Genomic DNA, 27,706 nt, shown 5'->3' with positions numbered 1-27,706 from the left:
TACAAAGTTCCATTGCCACATACTTGTAGACCAACCCTCAGATAAGTCAAAGAGTAAGCAAAAAGATCAACTTTTCTTCACTCTCCAAGTGGGCCTTCTTGGAGAAAGGAGAAGGAGGGTTGTGCTGTTGTTGGTATTAAAAAAACCCCAACCTCTTATTGTTGCTAGTGATATTATACCTGTTTCCTGAACAGAGTGAATGGCAGCCATGGAAAGCGACAGAGTACCAACCTCCCTCCCTCCACCCCCTGCCCCAAGAGAGAAAACGATTCTTGTTTTCTCTTGCCAAAGCAGATGTCCAGTCCAATCCAGGTAACACTTCATGTGTAGTAGTCCCCACAACAAACTCAGCAAGACTACTCCCATGCAGAGGGCTTGCTCCATTAGTGAGAAGCTCATCTGCTTCTTGGCAGTCTGATTTAAAAGGAGTTAAAGACACCCCTGCTTATAAAACTGCTTTTAAAAGTAGTTTATTTGGATTTTCCACATCCTTTAATGAATCGCAAATATATTAACAGAAAAGACTTTTTTCTAAGACTGTACAATTTCTGAAATAAAAAGTCAGGAAAAGCAAAAAAGGAAAAGACAAAAATTACATTGTTTCAATGCAAAATAGTACACACCACACCCACGCTTTGCTTTTTCATGTTTTTATATTAAGAAAAAAAGACACTTCCCTATTTTTTTAGTGAACACGTTTGCTCTAATCTGGCTGTCAGAGTGCGTCATGCTTACTCTCCCCTCCAAGAGAGCATATTTTTATGGATTAAATACTGATTTTTTCACATATGTTTAGATGATAGCAGCATGGTTTAAATGTTACTTGCAAATCTTAAATTTATTTTTTTCAAGTGATGAAGTACAAATAAAGAAGGGGACAATTTAATATTTTAAGTACTAATGTTCAAATTAGAAATAGCATCCTTTTAAAATCCTGTCTCAGAGTTAAGAGCCCTTTGCAGGGTATTTTACAAAGTGAACTCTAGTACAACAGTTCACGCAATTTTTAAAGAAACAAAATTGTAAGAACAAAAACAAAAACACCCCTTCCCCCAAATTCAATTCAAAGTGTTCCCTCTGCTTTCTCCTCCCCATCTGTAGCTTGCAGTTAAGCAAACGGCATTGTTTAAGGGAAAATCTCCAAGTAGCATATGTTTTTTTCAAAACAAGGAAGCTTATCAAATTAAGTTTGGGGTTTCAAACACTGTCCATGTCCTGTTAATCAAAACAACCAGATTTAAATGGCTTCAACCAGAATTTTCCAGCTCATCAGTAGATAGGCTTTGGAAAGGATTTCTGCTTTTTGTTTAGCAAATGTAAACTTCTGAGAGTATCCAAAAAAGTGACCAATTACACACTGTAGCTATTTTGCGCACAGACTGCACCTCCAGACAAATGGATGCTTAGTTTTCACAAGGATGAGTTACGAAGTAAGTGTGGATCCCAGCCTTAAGGAGCAGAGCTGCTTTAAGACTAAGAGAGAAGACAAGGTAACTATAGAGGCACCTTAATGAATGCTATGTAGGAACAGCATGTGAATATACTTTACTATAGATGCAGATTAGCCCTTGGGGATTTTCTACACTGGTGTCTTCTTAAAGGAGGGATCATCAGACAAGAGAAGAGTCCTTCTGAAATACTTTTCCATCACTAAAACAAGTCTTGCATGTAGTATACCTTACTCAGCCGAAACCCCTACATGATTTATAAGGGGATTTTGTCTACTTCCAGACACAGATATTTGAAGTGCATGACAGAAGCATGACAGTTTCATTCGTTATTATAGCTCACGTTTTTCTTTACCATTAGGGGAGTTTAGTTTATTTTTTTCAATGCATGTCCACTCAGTCATAGAGAATGATATTTATTGTACAGGGTCTGTAAATTTTCTCTTTCTGATAAACAAAATAGTGTCCATACATCTCACAACCAAACAATAGGTGTGATAGGACATTTTGTACCACTCTAGGACAAGGACATTAAAAAAATTTAAAAAAATTAAAGATCTACTATTGGTAACTAAAGGCTCTCTAGTAATATACATTTTAAAAAAAGAAAAAAAAAGTTAAGGAACACATTTTAAGACTGATCACAACAAGTATGCTGCTGTGAAATTCAAATAATTCCCAATTTATTGTGCATAAATTTGCTCTTTAAAACTGCTACATTGTATCATACACTTTCTTTATGATCACTGCATAAAGGGCACCAATCTTTGTTGTAGAATGCTACAGAAAAAGATCACTTTAGAGTCCTTACCACAGTGTAGCTTTCTTCTCACAGAAATAGCCTCTGGGGGGTTAAATTCCTACTAACATAGTTAGAGCGAAAAGTGTACTCCAAGAATCTTAAGGAATGGCTTAAAAAAGAAAAAGGATAATTGCACATTTTGCATTCTGCTCAAACAACACTTTTACAAAATAGTTTTAAAAGGATACTGTCTTGGACAAATATTTGATACATCTTACTGTAAGGTTCTGATTGTATTAAGGCTTCCGCTGTCTTTCTGGCTTCTTTACCTACTTAGCAACAAAGTAGTCACTGTAATTTATTAGTTTATCCTTTCTACATTACAATTCTATCTACAGGTCTCTCTTGATTTTGCTCTTAAAGTTGAACTGTTATTTGTTGAGTGTTAGGACAGAATCAAGGGGCATGTGAAGAGGCGGAAACATGTTACTGACTTGTTTCTCTCAAGTTCTAAAGTAGACAACAGTTGACATTTTGGAAAGTAGATGAATAAATTAACTCTTGGTTAGAACAGAAAAGCGTTCTTTGAAATTTGCAATTCTGCAGCATGGCCCATTGGCTAAAAGCAATTTTATGCTTTCCCTAGGAACACTGGGTATTTTATATATTCTGACATACTCCAAGTCCTGAGCACGTGTGTTACTTTTGTTCACTGGAGACACGATGACTCTAAGGTCATTTAAATTCCCTGGTGTTTAAGTTACACTGCAATATGCAAAAGTCTTTAACATGTCCCATCCTGCGCTTTTCAACACTGTCCTTGAAGAACTTGGAAATGAAGTTCAGCACTCCGCTTACCAAGAAAGAACCAAACTAAGACACATTTCTGGAGAAAGAACAAGAAACTGCTTCATTAGTACTATCCCCACATCTACTGGCTCCCTTACAGCAAAACACATGTCTTTCCTCCATGATAGTTTTCCAGTAAAGGGGAGTCCAAATAGTCTTTCCTCCTCAAATTGTCATTTCCATAAATGTACAAGAGCCAACTAGTCAGACTCAGTAGCAGCTGAATATTGCACTGCCATTCATTCTGTGTACAGTTGAAGTCAGAGTGGTGCACTCATGGTGTCAGTGAAGAATAATGACAATGCTGGCTCAGTGAGGTGAAGACCCAGTATATGAAGGAAGGGGAGAACACAACAGTACCAGTCACACACTGAAGCTCAGATACTGGCTTTTGGAAGTTAAAATTCATCACTTTCAACTGCATGTAGTTGTGTATCATCTGCATCTGTCATGCTGCTCTCTTGGGATTCATCTGTGCCAACTTTAAGAACACAAATATGATTAGTCTTTTTTGCAGGAGCTATGTACATTTTACACAATCACTTGTGAAAGTTGCAGGCTCTATCATACCTTATGAATACCTTGGATAGAAGGTTCTAATGTACCATTTAATATACTACCCTATATCCCTGGATTACACTTCCTGATCCCGTATATTGTATAACTTTTCTATTTTCAAATAATTGTTCTTACCGTCTCCTACAATGACCCATGTAAGCCTAATGAGAGCTAAAGAGTTAAGAAAGAAAGTACTCTAATGTACATGTTGCAAAATAATAAAATACCAAAAAGTCCCCCCCCCCCACCTAAAATCACCTTATTTTAAAGTCTCCTTGAGCAACTTCTGCAAAACACACAAACCAACCTCTGAAGTCCCTGCTGGCTCAAGGACTTACGACAGATGAATCTTAGAAAGTTTAAAGCTTAGAAGCAAATTTCCAGTCTCTTGGTAGTCATAAAGACTACACTGCATTGGTTCACATTACAAGTTTATCTGCACAACCAGAAAGATTAGATTTTTTTTTTTAAATAAAGTGACTAGAGTCAGAAGACATTTCTGATTTTTAAATTTCAGTAGAGATCCTAAATCTGTCCAACAGCACAAAGTTACTGGAGTGCTTATGTCTAGTAACTGAAGTCACAGCTCAACATTTCAAGTATTCCATCTCCATCTGCTGGACAGGCATAAAAAACTATTTAAGTGACCTGTGTAGACTATAATAGAAAAAAAAGTTTGTTTCACAAGATGAACATTAAAAATAAGATAAAAATGCAGTAAGATCATAAGGTCACTGAAGTCAGTACACACAAGTGACCAATTTGGTAAGTGTTCAACACCAAATTAAAAGCTTAATATCTGTATGTAACATTTTCACCTTTTGAGGGATTTTTTTTTTTTTTTGGTGGCAGTCCATGCATGTTACTGATCTGTGTCTGTGTTAAGGAAGTCAATACAGCCACCAACATATCTTGAGAGTTTAAAGCTAAAAACAAAGAGAGTCAGGTGGCAGAAACCTAAGCTAGTCTCTAAGCTAAATTATTATCAAAAGGTGTATTTATTGGGCTGTATTCTGTTTAGTTTCAAAATAATGGCATGGCTTCTATAACTGTCCTCCAGAGATATCTGTTTAACTCTGAAATTAGCACTACTGAAGTATTTTCTGTTGATATCCAGCCTAAACTTTCCTTTGCTTTATAGTCATTACTTTTAAATTTTGAGCCTTTATATACAATTCAATTATTTCCTTGGTGACCAATGGAAGAATCAGATGTCCCTTTCAGGGTACAGCATATAGAAGACAATATTAACAGCACTTATATAAATCCTTGCTTATTGTAAAAGTAGTTTAGACAACTAGGTTCTGTTCCTCCCCAAAAGATAACTTTATCCAAGTTTAACACCTAAATTCTCTCAAGAGTTCTTTCTTCAAGTGTTTATTAGAGGTGCACTGATATACTGGTCCATATCATATTGGCACTGATAAAAGAAAAACTGATGTTATCAGCAAATCAGCTTTTTTGGCCGATGTGGCCAATATTGTCACCAGTAAATGCCGCAGCATGCATGCAGCAAGGAATGCAGCCCGGCAGCTTGGACACCAGCATCCAGCTGGTAAGTCTGGGGGAGATGGGGCGAGGACGAAGAGGCATAGGGGAGGGAAGGGGCATGCGGGGGGCAGACTGAGGCCCCTATGGTGATGGAGGGAGTAGGGGCTGGGCAGGGGCTGCTCAGCCAGGGCAGGGCAGGGTAGGATGGGGCTCCTGCCACAGTGTGCACCCCCGGGGAAGGCATGGGGGGCATGTGCCCCACGGATGTGTGTGCAGGGTGAGGGTGGGCTGCCTGCTGCAGGAGCTGGGCCAGGGCTGCACTCAGGGCAGAGTGAGCAGCAGCACCGAAAGGGGGGCTACGGCAAACTTTGGGGTGGCTGCATTCCCTCCACCCCATAGCCCTCTCTCCCAGCGCTGCCAGTGCCCACCCCAAGTGTACACCCCCCGTCAGGAAGAGGCCAGTACAGCCCTTAGCCTCAAGCCCGCAGCAGACAGCCTCCTTCACCCTGCGTGCAAATCGGGGGGGCACATGCCTTGATTGCCCCCCCACCCCTGAACCCTTCCTCTCCACAGACTCACTGGCTGGATGCTACTCTCCAAGCTGCTGGGCTGCATATCAGTAATGGGATAGGTATCAGCCAACATGGCTGGTTAATAATTGCCTTTTGGTATCAGTCAAAAAAAAAAAAAAAAAGAAATCGGTGCACCCCTAGTGTTTATTACAAGGAAACCCAGCCTAGTTGATTACTAAAGAAAACTGAAGTTGACAGATATATGGCACCTTCAAATTATTAAATTTGGGATTCTGAATTACTCATTAACATTAGCTGGTTTCTTAGTAAAAATGTTTATTTGCAATATGAACTGGAAATACAAACCTGACTCATATGGATAGCATTCACTGATCTGCTCTTCTTGAGTTATTGGTTCCTCATCATCTGGAAGATAGCGTTTATCGATAGCCTCTTTGATCTGGTTGTTGGCTCCTTTGGGATCTAAGTCCATTGCCCATGAGAAATTCATCAGGGCCAAGTGAGTTTGACCCAATTTTTTATAAACCTAAAAATAAAAATGATAACACTACCTTTTCTATTAAGTTGCTACTTGACAACATGTTATCCAATAGCGATTTACAAAACAAAGATTAATGGCCACTCATGTTCAGAAGTCCTACTGGCACGTGAAAAATGGCAGACTAAATGGAAGTACATGGAATGTTCTCCTCTAGTAGAGGTGACCAATCTGCAGGACAATCGTTCCTGCATTAGAAAATCCAATACAATTAAACCAGTCTCCATCATCTTCATGACCATGTTTCACACCCAATAGGTAGGGACCTACTTAAATTCTTTTGTTTGGCTGCGAATTTCGTGGCTTGGTTACAGCACGAAAAGCCAATTTCACAGGCATTTCCCAGCAGCCCTGCCCCTTGCTGCCGATTGGGAGAGAGGCCCTGGGGGAAGAAGGGACAAGGGGCTGGCTGCCATCTTGGCTGCTGGCTACCATCCATGCCACCCTGTCAGCCGGCACCTTCCCCATCTAGGCAGGCTGCAAGGCACCGAGGACCACTGGCTCCCACTGAGGAGCCACATTTTATTAAGTATTTTTTTTAAGTTGATATTGTGGACAATTGCAGATTTTGCGGTTTCTCTGAAATCTGCAAAATCCCAGATTAAGTAGATCCCTATTCATAGTTTTCCCTTAAGTGTTGCTGGTATGTTAGAGACCCAAGACAAGCTTTTAAACAAAAATAAGGATATAAAATTACATTTTTAAAAATATGGTAACTGTTTATATAGAAATAGATGCCAAAAAATGGTACTGGATGGCTTAAAGAATACTATCAACAACTGCATAAAATTCATCTGTTTGATAGGGACCAAAGGCACTGACATTTAACAGCTAGGTAATGTTTTAAAGGAGACAGATTTATTTCAGGCCGTTTCTTAGGAGACAGGTATGTGTCCACATTAGAAGGAGAAAGAGCTGAGGCATATTTGTGACTGCTGCTGCCCATGCTGCATGTTCTTTATCAAAGACTAATCAGCAGAACAAGTACTTTGGCACCTTTTTCTACAATTGCATTCTCTTTTAATATAAAATTATTGATCTAGAAAAGACAACCTAGAGGCAATCTGCAAATCCCCTTTTCTGCATTTGATCAGGATATTACTTATTACATTTTTCAGAAGGAAGGTTTTTGTGATCTGTAAATGGCAAGTAAAACGAAGCATAAAAAAAAAGGTAGAAAGGTCAATATAAATCCCTGCTGTATAGGAAGAGCAAAGCCATCAGAGAAAAAAAAACAGCAAACTTAAAAGAAAGCTGCATCCATTTTGAAAAGTCACACACTAAGCAGCATATAAAATACAAGATTTTGGTCAACTAGAAGCATATTTATTAAAGACAAATCAGCAACTTTTACTGCTGGTGGCTACATTAGGAAACTGAAAGACTTCCCTCTGATTTCCAAGACTTAGTTCAGGAACATTATGAAAGGATTCAAAGTGAGCAAGAAAAATTCACAGGGCAGGAAGTTTTAACTTGCGCAGACTTCACTTTGCTAGTGGCTATTGCGAAAGGCATCACAGCATGTCATAGTGGTCAAGCACTCAAGACCCAGAGGTTCCCCATGTCTGCAAGTTAAAACCTCTGCAAAGTTTTATTAGTCAATGTCTCCAAGTAAAAGGACCTTATTCTAGACAACTGTTTTTGAGAAACTTTTGGCTGAAACAAGAAGTTTCCTCTACTCTGTATGCATCAGAAATCTACAGAATTTTGCAAATGTTTTGTTCAGCATTTTCAACTGACACTAAATGGCTTGATTACATCTCTGCAAATACGTATCTATTTGCATGGACGTGTCCGATACGGGGGATAGTCATTCTTTAACCTAAGTTGTACAGAGGTGAGGTGCTAGGTAGGATCCTACATGGACTGTACTGACCACAATTCTGAAACTGCAGTCTCATTTTTAGTGAAAGGTACAATGTTTCTGTACACAAACTCATGCATCTGTTTTTCATAGAGGGATTTTACATTAACCTTTTTCATGGTTTTTAGAACAAGTTGTCCGTTAAGTTAAATTGACAGTAATGTAGTCATAGCAGGTATAAAAGATGCTTCTGGCTCACAAAATTAAGCTTCAACAATAAAAGAAATAGAAATCTTTATACAGTTGCTAATTTATATATGGTGAGACTTGCATGGGGACTTTCAGAAGACTGGCCAAAATGGATACAGCTTTGTGGTGACAGGAAAATTAATATATAGGCTCATTTCCATGCAATAAAGGAAATCCAAGGGGCTTATAATTAGTTGCATTTCGTGGAACTATACTCAGTTTTTACCTTTCCTATTAAGAAGTAAACAAGTGACTCTTTGGGAACAATCTGCTTCAGTTCTTCAAGTTCTTGTAAAGCAGACTGAAAGAGAAAATAAAAAAAAAAAAAAAAAAAAAAAAAAAAAAAAAACACTCAGCAAGTTTGAATCAGGGCTGTAATAAATCAATCCCATAGAGACAAATAAAACTAGTCAATTAAAAAGAAAAAAAAAAAAAATCTTACCTCCCTCCAAACCTCTCCCACCCAAACTATGGAAGTTTATCTTGTTAACCATGACACCATAAAAGCTAACTTTTAACCTAGCAAAGTTAATTTTCTCTGTGAACCAACACTCTACAAATATAAAATATGTTTTTAAGTAACTCACAGGGTTTATGAAAGTAATGCTTAAAAACAGAACTTTAGAACGTAAAATCTTTGGCTCCTGGTAGACCCTCAATTAAGATGTGATGGAATCTGATGCATTTCACCAACAATTGTGCCTCCTGCCATGCTACAGGCACATTACACGAGACAGTTATGGGATCTGGGATCAGATCCCAAATTGAGCCATGTTTTCAGTGCAGGGGGGGAACCCAAGATCATAATCCTGGGCTCCTCCTGTACTGTCAAGTAGCAAGCCAGTCAGCTGATCAGTGCTCCCAGCCTCAGGAGTGCATCCCAGTCAAGGGCTCTGATGCACTCCCAAGACTGGGAGTCCCAATCGGCTGACTACCAGTCCTAGCCTTGGGAGTGCATCAGAGCCCTTGACTCTGATACAGCCCTGAGACTCAAAGCCCTGAACAGCTGACTGTCACTCCCAGCCTCAGGGATGCGTTGAAGCTAAGGGCTCTGGTGTACCTCCCAAAGCTGGGAGCAGGACCCAGCTTTGGGGTCACACCAGAGCCCTTGGCTTCAATGTACCCCCAAGGCAGGGAGTGGCAGTCAGTTTATTGGGGCTCCCAGCCTCAGGGGCACATGGGAGTCAAAGACTCCCATGTGCTACCAAGGCTAAGAACCCCAATCAACTGATGCTTGACCACACGTTCAATTTAAAGTGCAATGGGAATCAGCCACAAGAGTTTACACATATTGTGTGTAAAAAAATTGTGGTTTATTTCTTGCTTTATTGCACCATTAACTGCATTAACATGTGGCTGGGTTACTAAAGACATAATTAACCAGTTAATCACATCTTAAGTGTAACGTCTGCCAGGGGCCTTTGTTTCCAGGTAGCTAGTTTTGGTTTTTCCCTCCCCTCTTCTCTTTCACAGTTCCAGATTGAAGTGGATGTTTTGAACTTCTTTAGATTCCTAATTATTAGAACTTCAGGTTTTACATAAACATTTTGCTTCTGAGACATTTCAAACAAAATGTGGATCTGTGCCAAGAAAAGTGATCCCCACAGTTTCAAGATCCTTACTATGATAACAAATTATAATAAGCAGAGACTACGCACACTGCAAACACTTCCAATATATTGCTCTTCCAAAAGTTGAGAAAACTAAAAATGTTTTGCATTAGGATTTATGCTTTTAAAAATTAACTTAGGCTCTTTTGAAAATACCCTTTTACTATAGCAAATACGGGGTTTTAGATGCATTCAAAGAGACAGTGGCCTATACTGTGAATGTACACTGAAAGTTAAAAGGGAACAAAAATCTCAGAACCAAAACACTAGTCTCATACCCTTCTTTACTGTTGACACCAAAGGAATTTTCTTCTTCTGAAGTACCAAAATTGCAAAAAGTTAATTTGATTAAAACCTCAACTTCTGGCTCCTGATGCTGTGAATACTTATGCATCAGTTTAGCTTTGACTATGAATAATCTGACTGAAGTTAATGGAGACTATTCATGCGAATAAAGTTATGTACCTGCTTAAGTGTTTGCAGGATCAGGCCTTTGTCCCATTTTTCTTTTTTTGCTTATATTCAAATTAAAACAAACAAAAACAATAAAACGAATACTAGTGAAATTTAAAATACAAAATTCAGTAAGAATTTGCTTTTCATATCTCAAGCAGGAGAGTCAGGGCACCACTCCACAACTTTTTTTAATTTGGCATCACGGTGGTTGAGAACCACTGTTGTGGTGCCCCACCTTACTTCTTCACTTTTCAACCAGGGTGCTGCTGTCACCACCAAGTAAAAAGAGTGCCTTGCGTACAACCAGATTGGAAAGGGATACGCATGCACATACCTGCCTGCATTAAGGTTATTTCATAAACCTAAGCCAGGCAGGCACCCTGCCTCATGCCACAGCCCTTCCTGGTTCAGCCCCACATGTACCTCCTGGAAATGAAGCGAACAGTTCTACTGGGCAACGCAGGTGGTGCAACAGAGGTGCTCAACTCGAAGCTGTCAGCTACCACCTCTGCTACCTGATGGAATGGTCCTCCATGACTCAGTTTCCAGGAGGTGTGTGTGTGGGATCAGACTGGGAAGGACTATGCAGGAGCAGGAGCTTGGGTCTGCATTAGAGTTAGATAAACCCAATGGAAGCAGCAGCATCCACTTGTCACAGCTGCTTTCTAGTTTGGCTCCAGTGTGGTTCCTGGAAAATGTTAGTTTCACCTGGCCACAGCTGGCATCATGACACCCCAACAGGTTCTCATAGCACCCCAGCCACAAAATGACTGATCTAAAGTCAAAATACTTTACAAAATATAGCACAGTGTATTTTTAAAGGCCTAATGCCAATCCAAAAATTATTTTTCAAACAAAAAGTTTTCATTTTGAATTCAGGAAAAAAAAAAAAAATATCACCATGAGCAAATTATCCTGAACAATGATAAAACAACAGTAAAGATTCCTCTAACCCATGAATTCCACCTGTTCATCCAAAATTGTCTATGTGGGAGAGAGTCTGGGGAGTCTTCATGTTGCAGTATATGACTTAACAGATGTCATGTCAGACTGCTGCACTATGAAAGTATAATGGATAAACCACAGATAGTATAGGACTGAGTCCTGGATGGCCTGAGATTTGTTATATTCGAGCCCCCTTAGGACTTCCTCCTGCAATCCAGTTTGTATTTGTCCTACTCAAATTTTATTTCAAGAACTTACTGAAGTATTGTGTCCGACCTTAACATGTTGTAACACACTTGGGAAATTCCAGATGCAAGTCCCTATTGGTGCAATTATTTCTCCTTCTGTATGTGTGTACAGATAAGGTCTCAATAAAACCAGACTGACCTGTCTTACATTGTCAAGAAAGACAAGAAAGAAGATTAGCCTACCAGCTAGCCAGACAGGACAGTAAGGGAAGGAGAGCAACATTTTAAACAAGCATAAACATCTCTACATGGCTCAAGATAATGAAGTCAGATCCAAGTTGTCCAGCTTCCTCTTATCTGATGGCCTACAGCTTCAGTTGCTTGTGGGACAGTCATTGCACCATTTTTGAAGAACTTGGTACAAACTCACACAAATATGGTTAATTTTAAAGAAGGCTATAATAAGTTTCTCTAAATTAAAAAAAAAAAATCAGATTTCACATATCTCTGGCTTGAGTAGTCTGCCTGTTGCCCTTTTAAACAACAAACATCTAATACAGATGCAGCTCCCACAGTGGTGATGGCACTGGCCAATAATTAAATTTTTGAGCTTGGGACATCTGCCTCAGTTCATGTCACAAGGCCTGCTGCTAAGAATATGAGTTTTTAATCTTCATAATCAGATGTTAAATTATGCTTTATTCTAATTGATGAGTTTTATGTTCCAAGTGCTTCTGGAAATTTCCTTTGGAAAAAAAATAGTGATAACATATACAACTTTCTCCACATCCAAATCAAGAAGTTCAGTAGCATGCATTTTGCTGCCAATTCTCTTTACTGCTAGCCAAGATTTAGGAGAACACCAAGTGTCAGTATCCTTGGACCCAGGCTTGGGACACAGAGGGAAGAAGGATATGTTCTCAGGAGGGATTACACAAGCAGTTCTAGCGTTTGTCATCTTAGGTCATTCAACTGTCACTTTATAGCTGGATTATGGGCACAATCCAAATATTTTATGACCATGTGTATGTCCAACATACATCAAGGGCCTTCTCCAACCTTATATGAAACCAGCATTCCCTAGGCTAAGTAGACTTGAAGAGAAGCCATATTGTAAGTATCCCTTACAATGGAACACGAGGCCTCTAATGGAGGCCTCTCCATTACAGAATTTCCAGAGCCAGTCCCCGCCCCCTTCCCCCACTGCCAGGTTTGGGTAAGGGGAAGAAGTTCCCAGCACCAAGCAGACCTCCTGATACCAAATCCATCCTTTCAGACAAAGGAGTTATAACATTCATACAAATAACTGTTTCAGTGTTACACTGGGGAAAGAGGCAAATCTTTTGAACAGCCGAAGCGATCATCGTATAAAATACACTCCAAGCAAGTCTCAACTTCCATTAGAGTCAAGACTTGATTAACTTTTAATGCAGAGGTAGGCAACCCTCAGCACAGGTGCCAGAGCATGGCATGCAAAAGGATTTTGCTTGGCATGCAGGCTTTGGGGAGGATGGTGGGGAAGGGGCTGGGGCTATGCTGCCACAACAAGGCAGCACAGCCCCACAACAGACCCCTCATGGCTCCCTGGCTCTCTGCCATGGTATGCCAACATCTTACAAATCAAGGTTGCAGGTGTTTTTGGCAGTCTACCCAAAACCGTTGCCGACTCCTGTTCTAATGCATCTTCATTGCATGAATGACTCGTGGCTGGGGGGGGGGCGCACGGCAGCGGTGGAAGCATGGTGGCAAGAGCGGCAGGAGCCCGGCAGTGGTAAGCGGGTGAGCTCCCACAGCCCACGGCACCATCAGCAGTGGAAGGATGGGGGGAGTGGTGAGTGCCAACCAAGGGTCGGTGACCATCCGCAGCCACCGCTGGCAGTGGTGGCCGCAGCCAGCAGGGATTGCGGACCGCCCGCAGACACCACGGCAGTGCTGCCGGCAGGGGGGCGAGCGGCAACCGCCCACAGGCACCGCTGACGATGTCAGTGGCACCTTTTTGTAGGGGGTGCACCACCACAGGCAGGGGGTGCACATGCACCCGCGTGCACCCCCTACACGTCACCCCCTGCTCCATTCACAGGCAGCTACAAACTTCAAGGAATAGAGCAAGATTTCAAGTTTCCAAGATCCATGTCTTACCTTATATTTTTCATTTGCAAATAATACAGAGGCTCTATGGAATTTGCATAGTGGATTCTTGGGGTCAATGTTAATAGCTTTATTTAGTGTATCCAAAGCCTTTTCAGATTTTTTCAGTGCATGCTGGACCTACAGTGGAACAGAGATGACATTAAATAGACTTAAAGAGAAAATCTAGGAAGACATCTGACTTGCCAGACTATTACAATATACTTGACTAGATCTGTTGCCTTCAAAGTACAATTCTTAAGACTCAATATCTAAATAACTCTTTTATTACTAAGCCAGACTGAAAAATGGTAATGTGTCTTTTACTGCAAAATGCCACCACATTCTAGAATATAGAAGTAAAAGGAGCTAGATAAGTGGTTTTGATGCCCTTTGTTGTCATAGTGCAGATGAAACAGTACTAGCTGATGGCTACATAATCAATTGCCACAATTACTTGTGGACCACACACTGCAAATCATCAATATATAAAAGCAGCATTATAAAGGAGCATTTGCCAAGTGGTTATTGTATGTTTTATTCACTGGCAGAGGGACTGACCTATACAAACAATAGCACAAATTTTTAGGCAGCTAAGTTTTGATTAAACTAAAGTCTTAGACACATCAGCCAGTACCTTCTGCCTACTATTTCACTGTGCAGAGCAACTTACAGAGCTTACTAAAATAGTTTTAAAATTAAGAGTCATCAAAAGTACAAGTGACTGAGAAGTGGACAGAAGGTATTCAGGCAGGTGAAACCCAGAACCTTATTACGGCAAAACGGGGAGCCGTGAAGTATCAGTCAAAAGCTTGAAATGCCAATATGAGGGTATGTACCAGCAGTATGAAGAGTCTGCATAAATATCTGCAAGTTCAACAGAACTGAGTACAGACCTGATTCTCAGATCTCCAATTCCACCCATGCATATACACAAAATGCTCAAGTGTGACATGGGTGCTAGAAGTTTGGGAGCAGGACAAGCAATCTTGGACTAGTGGTGGGTATCCTCCTTTACCCACTGGCTAGGAAACACCACAAGTATTCACAAGCCCTTGTCAGCTGAATGAGCACAAGCACAACATTTGTACCCTCATAACTCAAACACATGATAGCACAGGCAATATCAATGCTCAAGCAGGAGTGCAGATGTTTCTACTTGCTGACTGCAAGTAAATAAGTTTTGACACAAGCATAAGGACAGAGTCTTCCCTAAAAAATTAGGCACAAAAGAAACTGGCAGAAGGAGGACAGAATTAAGGGCAATTACTTACTACTCCAATGTGACAGAGTAGGACTGAGCTCTGAGGATTGATATCAAGTGCTTTCTGGAAATGCATTTCTGCTAGGCTGAATTTTTCCTGTTTGTAATAAATCATTCCTAGCCCATACCTACAAATACAAAAACAGATTTGTTAGATAAAACGTGAAATTCTATCATGAATTAAATTCTGTCACTAAATTGTGGACTGGCAGAAGGAAACTAGCCTTTGGCACATTAGAACAACAGAAAAATAAAATGAACGTTTGAATCATACAAGCATAATCATACAAAAACTTATCCAGCAAAGTAGTTTGAATAACTGAAGTTACCTAGCAGTAAGTCACAGATGTAATATTCTGGCATTCAAGTGATATAATTATATTGCCAAATTAAACTTACTTTCCCACTAACTATAAAAACCCAAATTCACTGACAACATGAGAGCGATGCCACAGTTATCTTGCATATCAGCATCCTTAGATCAATGCTGAATTAAGTCCTATACAAAGGCGCTTATTTAGGAAGATTTTTGCAACAAGGCAAAGCTCACTTTTTTTTTTTTTTTATTTAACAGACATTTATGCTCAGAGGCACCGGTGCATGCTTTCGCTCACAGTAACCTCTTTATTCACAAATGCCTTAGACTCTACCGAGGAGCAGTAGGGTTTTGACATCAGTTCAGTCTTTCCAGATGGAAGGTGAACAATCGCAGCTGTAGCATTTAATAGATCAGACCAAATTTCCTTTTCTAAAAAGTTACACACACACACACACACACACACACACACACGCGTGCGCGCGCTATATCTATATATATTTAATATGTAGATCTAATATACAGGAGGGGTAGGGGGGGAAGGAGCAGGTTTTCCAGCTTCTGCTTCCTCTGTGCAAAAAGGAAATTTATTTCCTACATATGGGGACTTTTTACCATCTTGAACTTTCCCTGAGCCTGATGAAGGGCGCCATGAGCCTGAAAGCTTGCAGGAAAATATATGTATGTATTTTTTTGCAATTTCTCAAATGGTCTAATTAAAGGTATCATTTTGGAACCAAGAGTTCTAGATTTTTGCATTTCCGTGCGTGCAAGTGTAACTTTAGAAAAGGAAATGTATATCTATAGATACACCCCCCTAAAGAAAGATATAGATATCTTTCTCTCTTGATAGATAGACAGGACATCTCCATTTCCTTGCAGTGCCATGTGTACCTATACATTTCACTCACCTTGCACATACACACACATACTACTGCAAAGAAACAGACTTGAAAATTCACATTATCCAGGTTTTCCTTCCCATAAATTCCCACTTTGTTTTAGTTCTCATCTTCTCTATGTGGCTAGTAAAACCTCAGAACTTAGTAGGCTCCGTGGGGGGGGGAAAAAAAGGGGTAAACCCTGTACCCACCCAAATTTGGAAGAGGGTACCAGGAACTTGTCAGCCCATGTAAGTGGACTATATTTAGACATGAAGTTGATGGGAATGTGCACCTATACTTGTCATGGGTTGCTCAACTATAAAAAGCAGAGTAACAGAAGAAGCAAGCAAGCAAGCAAAAACCTCCCAAAGCTAATTATCCTATGGTAACTGTAGTTCTTAAGGGTGTTTATGATCCCTGCTGTATATGCAGATAAAAGGTACAATGGGATCTTGCCATGCTACACATGCATAGCAGGAGATGTGATTGTGAGACTGAGCAACAGATCCCATCATGCCTTACTGCTGGTGCAGGAGAAGCCTGGGATCATGATCCCAGGGCTCCCCTTGTACTGGCAAGTAGCAAGTTCCCACAGCTGGGACTCCATTAAGCTGTGGGTTGTCAGCATCAGGGAACACCTGGCCACACATTCAATTAATGGCATGATAGGAGCTAACCACAAAGTTGTTACACATTTTCTGTGGAATAACTTTGTGGCTTATTCCTTGTTCTATGATACCATTAACTGCTTTAAACATGTGGCTAGGTTATACTTTAAGGCTGCTTACCAGCATAAAAAAACCCCCACACACAAAAAAATAATTGGTGATTTACTTTAAACTCTGCACACCGCTGTGCCAAGTCCAGCACATGCCCAAAAGAGGCACTGCGTTAGTGGACCCAGCTCGCCCAACATCTGTATAGATCAGGTGCTTCAGAGTGGCTTTTTTGTCACTTCTATCTAATAGTTGATTGAATCAGCTATTAGATAAAAGCACCAAAAAGCCCTACTGAAGTGCCTGATCTACACAGACACTGTGGAGCCAGGTTAAACTAACGCATTGCCTCTTTTGGTAAAGCATGTTGGTTTTTTTCCTTCACATCTGTCAGCAGCCAAAAAAGGCAGATCTTGGCCAAAGGCATCACAGGCTCCTCATCAAAGAGTCCTTTTTCAACTGGATTCCAAGTCAAAGGGAAATGAGGGCAGGCTGTGGAATACACTTGGATACCATGTCTCAAATAATCTAGGTTACACTAAAGCAGTTGTTCTCAACCTATTAGACTAAAGGCACCTCTCAGAAAGTGTCAGCTTTTAGGTTTTCAATTGACTTTTGACTACAGAAAAATAGGGTAATTCCTCTGTTGCAAAAAAAAAAAAAAAAAAAAAAAAGTTGAGAATCACTGCTTTAAAGTAATAATTTTTTTCTTTTAGTATTTGTCTAGATGTAGTCCACTCTTGGTAACTATTTAAATACATTCTGCTTTAGAGCAACCATAATACAGTGTTACCAAAATGGGCATCTCTTAGATGCCTTTACACAGGTATCAGCATTTTTTAAAATGTATGTATGGAATCAAGTAATTATTTTACAGAGTTTATGACATGAGGATGTCACTTCTGGGATTTGCTTTCTGAAGTGGTATGAGCTATGATGAAGTTCTCCAAAGTTGCTCAGAGGTTCTAGTCTAACTACCTGGTAACAGCCTAATAAAGCGAGATTCATTCTGACCACTTTTGGGAAGATATGGCTGCCTTTCATCCTCTCAGCAAAAGCCATCATTAATTTAAATGAAACCCAAAAGATCTTAGTGCCAAGTTGAAAGATCTTAATATGTCCAGAGTACAACTTCATTTCACTTTAATTGGAATGCTTTAAGGAAGAAAAATCAGCAAGTGAACATTTTGTTTCAACTGGAAGCCACACCACCTTTGGGAGAAATTGTGTGCGATTTAAATGAGACCTTATCCTTGTGAAAAAAGGCAAGCAGTGGGAGGGGAGGAAATATGGTCATGAACAGTTTGCAAGTCTCTTATAAGAGTGAAAAAGATATTGCTATTAAGGCAGCTTCTTTCCTAGACAGCTGGTGTAAGGGACTGGTGCTAATGTATTTAGTGGCAGGACCAGAACCAGACTGTATTCACCCAAGAGTGCTGAAAAAGTTCAAAACTTTAAATTGCATATCTACCAACTTCAGCATGTAACCTACTGCTAAACAAGTCTTTGTACTGGGGGACTAGAGAGTAGCCAGTATAATGCCAATCTTTAAAAAAAGGAGTTCTAGTGGGGAACCAGGGAACTACAGAATAGTAAGCCTCACTTCTTTCCCTGGGAAACTGGTTGAAACTGTAATTAAAAAAAAGGAAAACAAAAAACTGTTCATTATCACATGGATGAACAGGATTTGCTGAGGAAGAATCACCATGGCTTTTGACCAATAAATATTGGTTACACTGCAATCTACTAGATATGGAAAGCCTCAAAAGCATATGGATCATGGTGCTCCGGTTGACAGAGTGCATCTGGAATTAAAAAAAAATGGTTTTGACAAAGTCCTGCAACAAAGGCAGTTAATGAAATGGAGCTGTCCTGCTAATAGAGGTGAACCCACTCATGGTTCTGTAACTGGGGAAATGACAGGAAACAATAGATATAAATAGTCAGTTCTCACTATGGATGGAAGTAGACAGTTGTGACCCTCAGTGGTTTGTGCTGTTTTACATAATCAGCTAAAATTTGGAAAGGGCAGAGAAAGTGAGGTAGCTACATTTTCAGATTAAATTATTCAGGGTAGTAAAAACCAGAAGGCAACTCGAACTGAAGAAGGATCTTAGAAAACTGAATAAATGGGCAACATAACAGCAGATGAAGTTCACTGCTGATAAGTTCAAAGTAATGTATACTTGGGGGGGTGTGGGGAGAGAGGAGAGGAGAGGGAAGGGGAAAGAAGAAGATGTAAGTGACTAAAGAGATCCCTGGGCTCCAAGAAAAATCTTGGAATTATTGCAGACACTGTTCTTGGAGAATATGAGCCTTCTGTTCATCACCAGCAAATAGAACATTCAGAATTTAGAAGGGAATTAAAAATAGCAACAGAAAAGGTCATTATACTACTCTATAAATCCATTGTAAGCCCACCTTGCACATAGTTCTGGACCCCCGCCTCCAAAAGGACACTGTAGAAGCAGAACAGGTACGAAGAAGGGGAACAAGAATGACTGGAGTATGAAAAGACTTTTCTTGTGGTGAGAGACTAAATAAGTTAGGACTTTTCAGCTTAGAAGAAAAAAATGAGAGGGGGAAAGGGAGAATAACAGAATTCTATACAATTTTGGCACATAGGAAGTGAATAGGGATTTACTAAATCTCACACAATAGTAGAACTAAGGGACATACCCTGAAGTTATTAGGTAACAGATCTGAAAACAAACACAAAATAAGTTATCACACAGCAAGTAATTAACTTCTGGAACACATTGCTGCAAGACATTAGAGGCCAAAAAATTAAATAAGTTCAAAATAAGACTGGACAGTTTCATGCAGATTCATTTGGAGGTATAATATCTAAATGAGGACTTCCTAGGCATTTGAATGCTGGAAGCTGCTGGGGGAAAGGCAGGGGACAGATCAGTCTGGACAGGCCCTGCATAAATACTCTTTCCTTTTGCATCCACTCTCTCTCACTGGGATACAGAATGCCGGGTCAGAGTACAGGTCCATCTGTCCGATATGGCAATTATTATGTTTCTATCCAGAGTTCTCCCCCCATTAAACCAGTTAAACATCAATTAAGAGCCCAAAGAATGAGAGGGCTCCTGCAATGAAAAGTTAGTGTATGTATTCCATCCAGGACGAGCACACACCAACTGCTGAAACTTCCTTAGCCTGACGAAGGGTTTTTGAACCCGAAAGCTTGCTTAATAACTATTCTCCAACTATTTGGGTTGGTCTAATAAAAGATACCAGATTCACCCAAGGAACCTTGTCTGTATTCCATCAAGGAACTTATCTCTGTGTGGCGAGAAAATACACGAACACCCTGTACTGAGGGACTATGAACAAAATACAACTGCTAGATGCACTTAAAACAGAGGTAGGAATTTTGCTCTCTATCAAAGAAACAATTTAAATGTATGAGACTGTCAAAAACTACAAAAATGGGCAAGGTAATGTTGTTCCACCCAAAAATAAGTTAACCTTTCCCATATAACTCATCTTTTCCTTATAATGGCCTAAGTCCTTCCTACAAAAGTCAAGGTTTTCTGAAAGCCTTTGTATCAAGATTTCTTGAGCCATTTGGCATCCAGACCATAAGATCCACTGATGTGGAGTCTGAATGCAATTTGCTCCCCCTATTTTTAGGTGATTATGTTGCCTCTGAGCCAGGTCTAGGATCCAAAACAACTGTCTGCATCATGCTGAGGCTATTTATTCATATCATATTTGCAACTTCCTAAGGACTTCTCAGCATCTTTAGAATCAGAGGAATTAAAGCATATATGGAACATGTTCGTCCAAGACTGAGGACTCATCCCTTCTGGGAAGAAGGGAGAGCAACTTCCTGTTCATCAGCGTAGCAAGTAATTACACAGTAGAGTGGTCTCGCTTTTGAAAAGCAGCTGCTGGAGTAACTAGTTTATTCACGGACCATTTTTGGTCATATAACTGCTAGTTCAGCCGATTCATTAAGGCAGTGATTCTCAAGTAAGGTACCACAGCACCCTGGAGTGCCTTGAGATCTTTTCAAGGGTGCCACAGGTATGCCACACAATATTAGTACCGTTAGATATGCAAATGTGATTTACAAGATAAACCTAGAAATTTCAAATAGTAAACCTTACGGTCAAAATCATTCTGACCTGTTGCTCTAGTTCTTTTTTTTGTAGTAAAAAAAGTGAAAACAAAGGGCTAGCATTTTCTGAAGGATGCACTGGGTCTAAAAAGATTGAAAACACTGACCAGTAGGTAGGACTATACAGGTAGTTAGATGTTAGATGACAGTATCATCGTATCTCAGACATTAAATAACTCCTGTCAATATCTCAGACAGATACTCTTCTGTTTCCAAGAATCACTGCCAAGGCTATTTACCACCACTCACATTTTTGGGGTCTGGGATTAAAAGGCAAAGTGTGTCATGCATACAAAACTAGCAGCTCCAAGATATATGATCTTATGCAAGACTAAGTTTTGGACTACAGTATGGTGTCTATTCAAGTGTGCTTCCTGTATAATGTTGAAACCATGTTACTAGATTATTGTGGGTAGAATAGAACAGCCCTGAAAACTTGATAGGACTAAGGTTTCTGGTAGTTTGTCATACTACAAAGGAGAAGTTGATGGAATCAGGCATGTGGAGTGATGGACAGAAACAAGGTACAATAACGTAGCATTCTTTGACACTTCCTTACTCTTGTCTGAGGACAGTTCATACAACATAGTTACAGAGCACTGTCCTGGCTTTGAGTCTTGTAAGGCAAGATAAATACACTGCTGAAGTCCAGGATGCTCCATCATCTGTGTTGAGTACTACAAATGATTTTTCCTTGTTTAAATTCAGCCCTAGAATGGTAGAGATGAAGAATGTAATGCGCAGCCTGTGACCTGCCAAGGTAAGGTTCCTCAAAAACAAGCCTGCCATCGCAGTAAGGTTGAACTACTTCTCTGCTAGTACCTCAAGGCACTTAAAAAGGTGTTTAGGACTACAAACAATTGAAAAAAAGAAGGAATCTACTGGAAACGTGAAGTTCACGCATCTTAGTTATTCCCTGCAAGTTAGGTGGACTGCTACATGGAAATATGCTTCCTAGAGGTAGAAAGCCAAGAACCATTCCTCTGGATCAAAAGATAGGATTACTGAGGCAAAGGTTACCATTCTGAATAGGTAAATGAATACACTTATAATTATGTACCAGCTTCCTCCTCTTAGAAAAATATCTTTTCCCCTGCTATTTAAAAGAAAGTTCTTATGTGGTTCAGAGTGACAAGAGACTCTGCTTCCTGATATCAATCTTATAAGAAGAGACCCTGAAGAGAGATAGGGAAGCTCAGTAAAGGAGAAGAGTCTGGAACTGAATATTTAGTCTGTATGAAGCCACCTACCTTTAATATTGTTCCAGACTTAAAAACTGTTCCACTCATCTAGAATCAATTCCCTTTCCTCTCCCCATTTCAGAACCTGCCTGTTTTTAATTTAAGTGAACTGTCAAACTGGTTGCCTTGAGGGCAGCATTAGGCATATTGATTGTGGGTCTTCTATGAACACTGTTTTCTCCTTGGCTCTAACATGAAAATGGGGGGAAAAAAAAAGTCAGACATCTGAATTGTTTCCATTTTGAGTTACGGTGTATATCCTCCTAGTAATCTCAGCAATGCACCCAACTCTTCCAGTGTCTGTAAGGAGTCACTGGTTTAGCAGCTAATAGGGTAGAAGCCTCAAAGAGAAGAAAGAGCTTTTGTATTCTAAAATCTCATGGGGAATTCCCAAGAATTGCAGCTGTGGCACTTGTCTCATTACTGCAGTTGCCCTTGACCTTGCTGCAATGTCTGAGTCAGCTATTGCAGCATATTGTGAAGTTTGTGCTCACAAAAAAGCCTATAATTGCTGAAGTGGCTTACCCTTGTTAATATAAAGGTATCAGACTGAGGGCAAGTAATCATAATAGGAGAGGAACACCTGATAGCTTACGATCCATAGCTGAAGGTTGGCAGAGAAGCAGTTCTTCCTTCCTAGTGTCTCTCAATGTGTAGTTTTCTTTACTTTTGGAGAGTATTTGCAGGTTTATTTCCTGCACTTACTACCGTCTAGGAGTATAAGTAAGCCAAGTATGGGAAGACGTATAAAAATATTCAAAATCTAAGAAAGGAACTCTGTACCTTTTATGAGCCTTCTTTGATGTGGAAGTCTCTTGTGTCTGCTACTATATCTGTAATGATTCTAACAGGCTGCATTACCAGACATTGCCAGGTTATCTGGTAATGAAGTATGTACAAATTAGACCTTTTGCAATTTTTTTTTCAAGCACAAACTCTAAAAGAATCTCTAGTGTTCTAGCCATTCTTATATAGGTGACACAGAAAGACCTTTTGGGCCTTTAAATGTAATGTAATGGGGCAGACTGACCTACAACCAATAGGGAAGGATAAGGATTTAGCAGTTGGGGTACAATTGGAAGATGCTGATCCTTGGAAATCCGCAGTTGCAATAACCAAACTGAAGACGCCCCAGACTCTGGTAGGCGTAAACTCTCTCAGAAAGGGAGCATAATATGATCCTGGTTCAAGTAAGATTTCTAATATAAGGAGGTCAGTAAGAACAGGAGTGACATCCATACACAGATTACATAGGAATTCCAAATGCCGAGGATAATAGAGGAGACTCATGAAATGCACATGATCAAATCCCTTGTCCAAAAAAGCTGATACCAAGGAAGTTGGTACTACTGACATTAAAATGAAACCCCTCCCTCCATTACAGAACAAAAAGTACTGACAACATAGGTAAATGACACCTAATATCAATATCAAGAGTGCAGAAAAATGTGAAGGTAGAATCCACAGCACTGGTGTGGCTAACTACATGGGGCTGTTCTCTAGCTAATACCAGTGTGAGAATCAGTTAAGATGTTAGAGGTATCACACTCAGGCTTTGCAATACTTTTAGATGAAGCTGAATGAGCAGTCTCTGTTATTACATTAGAAAATCCCCCAGTGACCCACTCCTATGCACTTTGAAAATACAGCAAATAATCCTACTCCCTTCTAATGACATTTCAGAAACTGCTGCAGTTTACAAAGCTGTAAGAGCCAGGGAATTGGTAGTGAAGCTAGTACTCTCTTAGAAGAAGCTGCTCTGATATGGACAACTTATTTATCCAGATCAGAATATTTCAGAGGGAAAAAAAATTCAAGTGAGTTTCACTCAGATGATTTAAAAAAAGTAGAATATTTGCTTGTGATATGCCCCTCAATTAAACAAAAGCAAGCATTTTGATTTGCTGTCATTAGGTGTGTAAAACATCTCACCTAAGGGACAACAGTTAAAAACAGACTAGGTTTTTGCTTGGCCATGAAGACTGAAGACCTAGTATCAGGAAAAATGGCTAAAGCACTTCCAGAAAAAAAGAAACAAAAAGCCCCCATATCCCCTGACCCCTGCCCTGAATATATCTCCATTAAAACAGTAACTAGCATAAAAAAGTTAGCTACTTAAGCACAATTTGAGAAAGGTGAAGAAAGAATTGGGAGATGCTCTTCTACACCTTCAGGAAGTAGGCATGAGGATACATAGGTGCGGGCCATTGGACAAGTGACCAAAAGATGTGGGCCTTGATACACGTACACAGCAAGAAGGGAATATATATATATATATATATATATATATAAACAAGCTTTCAAAATGCTTATTTCTCAGCTGTTAGAAATTTTTGGAAAAATATATGTTGCACAGATAGGAAAACTATTAAGCTTTTGTGGCACAAATGTATGTAAAGCCCTGACAACACAAAGTACCATGGTACTTTCACTGCAACTGAAGAGGCCATATCTGGAGTACTGCATCCAGTTTTTGGTCCCCCACTACAGAAAAGATGCAGACAAATCAGAGAGCCCAGTGAAGGGCAAGAAAAATGGTTAGGAACCTGGGGCGTATGACTTCTGAGGAGAGGCTGGGGGAACTGGGCTCTTTTAGTCTGCAGAAGAAAAGACTGAGGGGGGATTTAACAGCAGCCTTCAACTACCTGACAGGTGGTTCTAAAGAGGATGGAGCTAGACTGTTTTCAGTGGTGGCAGATGACAGAACAAGGAGCAATGGTTTAAAGTTGCAGCAAGGGAAGTTTAGGTTGGATATTAGGAAAAAACAAACAAACAAACAAAAAACTTTGACAAAGTTTTGACAAAGCCCTGGCTGGAATGATCTAGTTGAGGATGGTCCTGCTTTGAGCAGGGGGTTGGACTAGAGGACTTCCTGAGGTCTCTTCCAACCCTAAATTTTCTATAATTCTATGATTCAATAAGATGACTGATACTTTCAGCTTCCCATCTATTGAAAGTGACTGTCAAGTGGATGATGTAGGGCCTGTACTTCCTCAGGAGAGAGGTAAGGAGAGTAAGAAGATTTTCATTGAGAACTTACTCTTAAAATGAAAATCCTATCAAATGTAATTGGGGGTGCAGGGGAAGGAGAAAAAAAAAAAAAAAAAACAGAAAAAAGCCATCTCCCTTTTCCATATAGCACAAAAATGGTAGAAGTGTGGCCAAGAGGTGAAGCCAACATGTTATAAAGGAACAGGGACACTCCTATAGCTTTGCTTTTTCCTGTCCTTATATACTACTATTAATATACTGCCTTGCCTAGCAGGGACTAGCAGTGGAAAAACAGTAGCAGTTCAGTGTCCAAAAAACCCACTTAAATCAAATGGAATCTAATATTATATGCAACACCATGAGGACAAGGCAACATCATGTAACAAAAAGTCCAATTACTGTTCAAGAACAAAACAGACAACTTTAATCATTAGATCTCTCCTTGTAATATACACCAAAGAATTACACAAGTTCCTTATCACAAAGATTGGAAGACTAGTACTGCAAGAGTAGTTAGCAATAAGATACATTTCTTCCCTTGATGGTTTTATTAAAGCGTGCACACTTACCATGCATTATAGTGTCTAGGATTGACTCTGATTGCATTTCTAAAACAAGCTAATGCTTTGTCTAGTTCTTCTGTTAACACAAACTCATGCCCCAGCAGAGTATAGGCATAAGCATAGTTTGGATCAACTTGAATGGCTCTTTGGAAGAACTTGATTGCAATGTCATGTTCTCGTTGCAAGCTGAAACAGTTTCCTGCAGCACACCACGCCTAATAAAACAACATGACAGAGTTACACGAGTCCCTTTTTATGACACCTGGTCTATATTAAACTGTCACACTTTAATATTAAAATCTATGGAGGTGGTGAGCCTTGCCTTAGAAGTGGTTACATCTCTGTCACTGCTCAGAAGAAGCAATAATTGTTGAAGAAGAGTATTAGATATATGCATATGGAACAGCTTTCATTCATGGGTCCCAAAGCACTAAGAAAACTGTTTAAGCCTCACTCCTGCGAGGCGCATAGGATGGAATGCAATATATAGCCAGGGGAATCAAGTTGCAATGGTTAAGAACTCTAAAAGGACATACAGCAAGCTGGCAGCAGTTAAATACTACAGTGATTAAATACCATGGAGCTTGTAAGACAGTAAAGGCACCCAGGTAGAAAAGTCAGTAGTCGGGTTCCCTTGCCCTTTGGCTCTCTTCAGAACAATGAGGAAACCACATAGGGAGATCTAATTTTGACAGTCTCTGCTCCCAATCCTGTGTATCAACCAGCATCACAAGGTTTTATGAACTCATAAGCTCTGATCTCCTGTTGTGCCCCAAATCCTGAACAGTACCACCATTTCTGTTCTCTAATGCTCAGAGGCTCAGTTTCTCCATGTGGTTTTCAGATTCTCTAGCTGCAGTTAGCAGATGTTTTGCTTTATATTAACTACTCCACATTTATTCTTTGCCCTCAGGCCCTTTATGATGTTCCCCATTCTCATCTTTCCAACTCCTAACACCACTTTGCTTCCCTGTGCCTACATGTACTGTTCCTCTCCTACAGCCATTCTTGTTCTCAGTCCTCCTCTCTCATCAATGCTCCACAATCTTCTAATTCACTAACTGAAGTTTTCTAAATTCAAATAAAGTACAAAGGAAAAAAAAAAAAAGAGACACCAATATAAAAAATAGACTACCCATAATACAAGATGTGCATGGTTACAGATGCTATTCCATTAAAGTGTGCATAATGTTTTGCACTTAATACATGATCACGTGTCATGTCATTGTGATCTTTTCTACTGCTTTACCTCTTGATGCATCTTTGCAAACTTAAGATTGTAAACTTTTTGTGTGAAGTACCTGGGTAGCACAAGGATGCTGTTAAATTAATATTAAAACTGCAACAAGTTTCTATTAAAAAAATTAAAGAATTTAAAGCTAGTGGCAGAAAACAATATCCTACCATTTAACACTCCTACCCATATACAGATGATGAATGATTATAAGGGGGATTTCCCCGAATTAAAGGTGCTATAGAAATACATGTCACTATTGACAGGTTTATAGATTTCATCCTGTTTCATGTAGGACAATATGCCTACATTTTCTATACTGGTTACAGACATCAAGTCACCAGGTAATCTAAATGCCATTCTAGTTTTAAATAACTGTCATATGAACATACCCAAGTTAATACTGGAACAAACTCTAAGTTCTAACTCTTGAATCTTGCTACATACAGTTACCTTCTTATCAAATATTCATCACAGCAGTATGTTATACCTCTGGTGAATTTTTATCCATGTCTGTTAAATCCTTCGAAAGGACAGAAAGAGCAACATCTTTCTGCAGATGCCACAGCGTTGTAGAATAAATCTCCATGCCTTCTACTCTGTAGTTTTCAATCCTCCTTACTTCTGAGAATATCCTTTCGGCCTACAAACACAAAAATCAGTGACATTCTGTTGACCCAAACTGCTTCATATAACAGACAGTTTCAAATCTAGCATATCTACCTTCTATCCAAATGAAGGAAAGACTAAAGTATATTTACCTGGGACAAATGAAAATCCATTATTAGCCCTCCCCAACAGCTTGTTCAGATTAGAACACTCTT

At 39.8% G+C, this 27,706-nt stretch overlaps 1 protein-coding gene across 5 annotated transcripts in view; it reads right to left on the bottom strand.

The window, feature by feature from the left end:
* Nucleotides 1-435: 435 nt before the first annotated feature.
* Nucleotides 436-27,706, bottom strand: part of CDC27 (cell division cycle 27) — an 81,865-nt gene continuing 54,594 nt past the window's right edge. For 4 of the 5 annotated variants that reach the window (XM_006017840.3, XM_006017841.3, XM_006017842.3 and 1 more), the window contains exons 13-19: nt 27,373-27,525; nt 25,655-25,863; nt 14,813-14,930; nt 13,551-13,679; nt 8,439-8,513; nt 5,967-6,147; nt 436-3,520 (exon numbers count right to left, since the gene is read on the bottom strand). In XM_006017840.3, coding sequence (XP_006017902.1) covers nt 3,438-3,520; nt 5,967-6,147; nt 8,439-8,513; nt 13,551-13,679; nt 14,813-14,930; nt 25,655-25,863; nt 27,373-27,525 — 948 coding nt within the window. In that variant the 3' untranslated portion in view covers nt 436-3,437. Of the gene's footprint in view, nt 3,521-5,966; nt 6,169-8,438; nt 8,514-13,550; nt 13,680-14,812; nt 14,931-25,654; nt 25,864-27,372; nt 27,526-27,706 lie in introns of those variants that run through there. The other variant, XM_025196880.1, reaches the window with a different exon arrangement.

The sequence above is a fragment of the Alligator sinensis genome, unplaced genomic scaffold (genome assembly GCF_000455745.1).
Source record: "Alligator sinensis unplaced genomic scaffold, ASM45574v1 scaffold444_1, whole genome shotgun sequence".
In the NCBI taxonomy this organism is placed as follows: domain Eukaryota; kingdom Metazoa; phylum Chordata; order Crocodylia; family Alligatoridae; genus Alligator; species Alligator sinensis.
Note: the sequence above shows the minus strand (reverse complement) of the source record. Positions and strands in the feature narration are given on the sequence as shown.